The sequence below is a fragment of the Lolium rigidum genome, chromosome 6, assembly GCF_022539505.1.
Source record: "Lolium rigidum isolate FL_2022 chromosome 6, APGP_CSIRO_Lrig_0.1, whole genome shotgun sequence".
NCBI classification, from domain to species: domain Eukaryota; kingdom Viridiplantae; phylum Streptophyta; class Magnoliopsida; order Poales; family Poaceae; genus Lolium; species Lolium rigidum.
In genome coordinates this window covers 281,428,750-281,433,248 of record NC_061513.1, presented here as the reverse complement: position 1 = coordinate 281,433,248, position 4,499 = coordinate 281,428,750, and the positions used below count along the sequence as shown (strand labels likewise).

The following is a 4,499-nucleotide window of genomic DNA, read 5'->3' as shown; positions in this document are numbered from 1 at the left end:
ACGAGGCTCTGGCGCCGCCGTGCTGCGTCGATCAGCGGTGGATTAAACCGCTCTTCGTGCATTCGCCGCCGCGCTGTGTTTTCACATTACGTACGTAGTCGCTTGATCTGCAGTCCATGTGTTCGCTGAATTGCTTCTCCTGATATCCGGCCAGTTCATTTGCCACTTGCTTAACATGCAGTCCATGTGTTTGCGGATTTGCCTCCATGGTTTGATCCCATACTATCTCTATGTATTCTACGTGGTTTACCTTCGCGTAAGAGGATCTCGTACGATGCTTCTCTTGATTTGTATCGAGAGCAGCAAAGGGCTAAGAAAATGGTGATCGGTTTGTCCTGCCTCAGCACGTGTAGAATCTAATACGCTAAATGTACATATGCAACTCTGGTGATGATTTGTCTGTGATGCCGTTCTGCCCTTCATATGCATTTATCTTCTGATTGTTGTAGGAATGCCCAAAATCGTCTGCAACAAACTGTACCTTAAGTTCAGCAAATAAATGATGATCCTCTGGTTTACATGACACATCTGTGGATGCATCCTCACTAGTATTAGTACAAAAACCAATGGGGCCAGACAGGCTGTTGTAGCATTGAGCTTATTTAGTGTTGCAAATTTAAATTATGAGTTTGTTACTGAGTTTTCGTAAACCTAGTGAAGTAGAATGGATTCAAATGGAAATTATGGTTGAAGTTGTGTACCGGCTTTGATGTCTTCTCTTCAGTGCACACTTACTCGTATTATATTTGTGCAAAGTGATACTATATTAGGGAACGTTAGTATACCTTTTGCAAAACCAGGCACTCATAAATTTTATGCATCATGGATAAACTGCAATAGGAAAGGTATGCTATAGTCCATGAAGCAATGACATATCAAAGAACTTGCAATAGGTTCTCTTGGTATTTCTCTGTATAAGAACTTTTGTCGTACTACTTGGTCTGAACTGAATGTGAAAACAGCATCACGTACGAAAATAGTTAATTAGTTACCTTATGCAACTAATTCCTGTCGAAGAAAGATTTTTGTGCATTTTTCTGTAGAATAGGAATGCTATTTTCTTGTCATAAATGTTTCTTTATTCCTATCTTAAATCCTGAATCCACCCCAGCTTGTAAGAAAATACTATGAAGTTTCGTCAGAAAAAGTATAGCTGCTGTCATCTGAAGTTGGTCCAAACATGTTGATGAAATGTACAATCCACCTTGCATGATTTAGAAATCGTCAGAACATGTCTATGTCAGCATAGTTATATCTATCAGGTAATAGTTTCATGTGATGAATTTAGCTTTCAAATAGGAATGGCTGCTGAGCTCAGTTACATTAAAGAAATGCTTATATGCTCCCATTTCCCCACATTTTATGGGTATTGTTCTTACTTGAAATATATCATGGTTATTGTAGCATATACTCGGCTGCTTCGCTATAAATACTTCCCAATTCTTATGTTCATCATTTTATTTGTATTCTTTGAGCTAAAGTTATTTACTGATTCATTTTTTCCCACTGGGTAATTCTGTGCTAATATTAAAATTAGTTAGTACTACAAATTGAGGTTTCTAGGAAAGTTGGCTGGCATGTACATTAGCACATGCTACTTATACGACCCTGGTATGTAAATTGCATGCAAGCTCTGGGTTGTTAAAATTAAATTCATGTTTCCTCGATACAGTGATTGAACAAATAACAGCTTCGTGTATTCTTGAGGAAAAAAGAATAGATTCTTCGTTGATACTGCTTTGTTATGATTAATGGAAGTCGAAACAAAAGGGCTCCTATTGTAGTCACTAACTCACTATGTATACTTGTTTTGCGGAGCAGAGGTACTAGAGTCTATAGCTCGTAAGGGCGCTTTGGTGGCGATGGAGGTATCAGTCAACTCTGACAACAAGAGTAAAGGAGTTGGTTGCCAAGATGGAATGAACGGTGGTAAGATGCAGAATGTCACCATGGGCATGGAGGTATTCGACTGCTCCATCTGCTCCAACCCCCTCAGGCCTCCCATTTTCCAGGTACTAAGTAAACTAGTACACTTCCTTTTTGTTACTGTACATAACACTATCTATCAGATCAACAATTTTTTTTGTATCATACGTTTCAGTGTTCTAAGGGGAATCCCATTTGTTCGCCTTGCTGCAACAAGCTCCCAGAAAGTGACCGCGCCGCTGCCCAGCGTAGCTACATCATGGATCGCGTCGTCAACAACATCTTTGTTCCCTGCAAGCACGGATGCAACAGGAAGATTACCTACTACAACAAGGACATGCACGAGGCAGAGTGCCCGATCGGGCCGTGCATCTGCCCAATCTCTGGATGCGGCTTCGTCGCGCCAACAGCGGCTCTCCTGGACCATCTCACCACCCTGCACAATCTGCCAAAAACACCGATTGAATTATTCAGGATGTCCATGTTCCCAGTCCAGCCGGGCTGTCAAGTTCTCTGCAGTGGATATGGTCGCCTCTTCCTTCTTGACATGGTGACGCTCGAGTCCTTTGGCCATGCAGTCTCCCTCACTTCTGTACGGCCAGTAACTCCACGGGCCACGGTCGATGTCGAAGTGCAGTTCTCAAGATTCGAAGGGCACATCCAAGTCTCAAGGTGTGAGATCAAACCTGACGGGGAACCAAACCAATGCTTGTGTGCCGTGCCCGGTAGAGGAACCGGTGTCATGGTCGGCATCAAGATATGTATGGTGTACTACGACAACGACGAGCTGAAGGAGGAGGACGAGGAGTCGGACGATGAATGGAATGAGTACGACTACAACTCTGACCAGGATGAGGCAGAGGATGATCGTGACGAGGACAGCGATGATGATTGATGTGTTGTCTCAACGGTGCGCATGCTTGCAGGATGTGTTGAAATACTTTATGCAATCAACCCTCCGCATTTAGAATGTTGCATTTTTAGTTTTATATATGCGTTTACTCTGGTTCCCCATGTCTCAGCTATCAGTACTGCTCCAAGGTGTCAATCTGTTTCTATATCTACTCCTTTGATGAGCGTATCTGGTACTTGCTGCTATGCATGCGTTTGTGAATTAGTATGGAGCGTTTCTGTATTATCTATTTTAGAATTCCTGTTGTGTCTAATACTGTAGTGAGTTGATTCTTCCAGCAAATGCCGATGGAAGTACATTGCTGGAGTTAATTTTTCCAGCAAATGTTTTTTGAGCTTTATTTCAGCAAATGCTGATGACATGCGTTTAGAGATAAGCAGAGCTAAAGCATTGTAATCATTGCTGAAAATAAATAAGTTACCGGTTGCCCTCGAAATGATAACTAGCTGCGACCGGCACAAAGTTCTACAATTTTGTAGAAACAAAGTAATGGTGACTGGATTATATTTTTTAATCACAAATTGTAACAAGTGTTCTTGTAGAGAAAAGAGCAACCAGGATATTTTTGAAGGTTTTTTCTTGGTAAACTTTTCTATAAGGTTTTTTTTAGGGGAACTTTTGTATAAGGTGGTCAGTCACAACAGAGTTTGGGTTTGCATTGGTTCGACCGAGCTCGCTTCCGATCCCCGAATGATATATAATCATCTATTAACTACCATGTCAATAAATACAGGAATCTCAAGAAGCACAGGATGACCCAAAAGAAGGTTTCCATCCAAAAATGGTCTCCTCCTCCAAGTGAGTTTCTCAAAATAAATACAGATGGTGCCTTTCATGAATCATCAAATTCAGGTGATTGGGGTTTTACTGTAAGAGATGATCGTGGTGTGCTTATTTCTGCAGGTGCAGGAAACCTGGAACATCTATCTAACGCCCTCCATGCAGAAGCATTAGCACTGCTATATACACTAAACATATCTGCTCAGATGGGATGCACGCGAGTTATCTTCGAGACGGACTCCAGGATATTGAAGCAAGCCATTTCAAGCGATGAGTATAAACTGGCACCATTAGGGGCTCTGTTCCAGGATATAAAATTACAGCTGAAAGTTGCCTTTACTGATGTAAAACTTAATGTATGTTCAAGGTCATGTAACAATGCAGCACACACACTAGCTGCACATGGAGCCTCCATGGGGAATGGTATTTATGAAACTTGGCTAGGCCATTTCCCCGACTTTGTAGTGAACGCTGTAGCTGACGATTTAGTCAGCTGTGTAATGTAATAAAAATTGTGTCTTTCAAAAAAAAAAAAGTTCTGCTTTACTCATGCAGCCATAATTGGAAGTACTATGTGTAGTATCCACCGTAGTTGACTAGGTTGTATGTGTTGAACTTCAACTTGGTATTCTCTATTATACTACTGTGTTGTACTGTTAGTGCTTTGTGATGCTCTATCTGTTGAAAAATATATAGAGGATGATCGACGTACTCAATCGTGCATGTTAGTTTTATTCATTTAGTGCCTGATATTTCATCTTTGCTCGCCTTTGCCATAGAAGCCACACCCAGATCTTCAACGACATGGTGCGAGTTGAATTTTCCATTCTCTTTTTCAGTTCATATATGATTGTGTCTCGTGGAGATAAGCAATGCACTA

At 41.3% G+C, this 4,499-nt stretch overlaps 1 protein-coding gene across 1 annotated transcript; it reads left to right on the top strand.

Annotated features, from left to right (window-relative positions):
* The first annotated feature begins 1,855 nt into the window (after window positions 1–1,855).
* On the top strand, window positions 1,856–2,840 carry LOC124659888 (E3 ubiquitin-protein ligase SINA-like 2). The gene is made up of 2 exons (XM_047197703.1): window positions 1,856–2,012; window positions 2,102–2,840. The coding sequence occupies exons 1-2, from the start codon at window positions 1,863–1,865 to the stop codon at window positions 2,819–2,821; spliced, it is 870 nt and encodes a 289-aa protein (XP_047053659.1). The 5' UTR covers window positions 1,856–1,862; the 3' UTR covers window positions 2,822–2,840.
* Window positions 2,841–4,499: the final 1,659 nt, after the last annotated feature.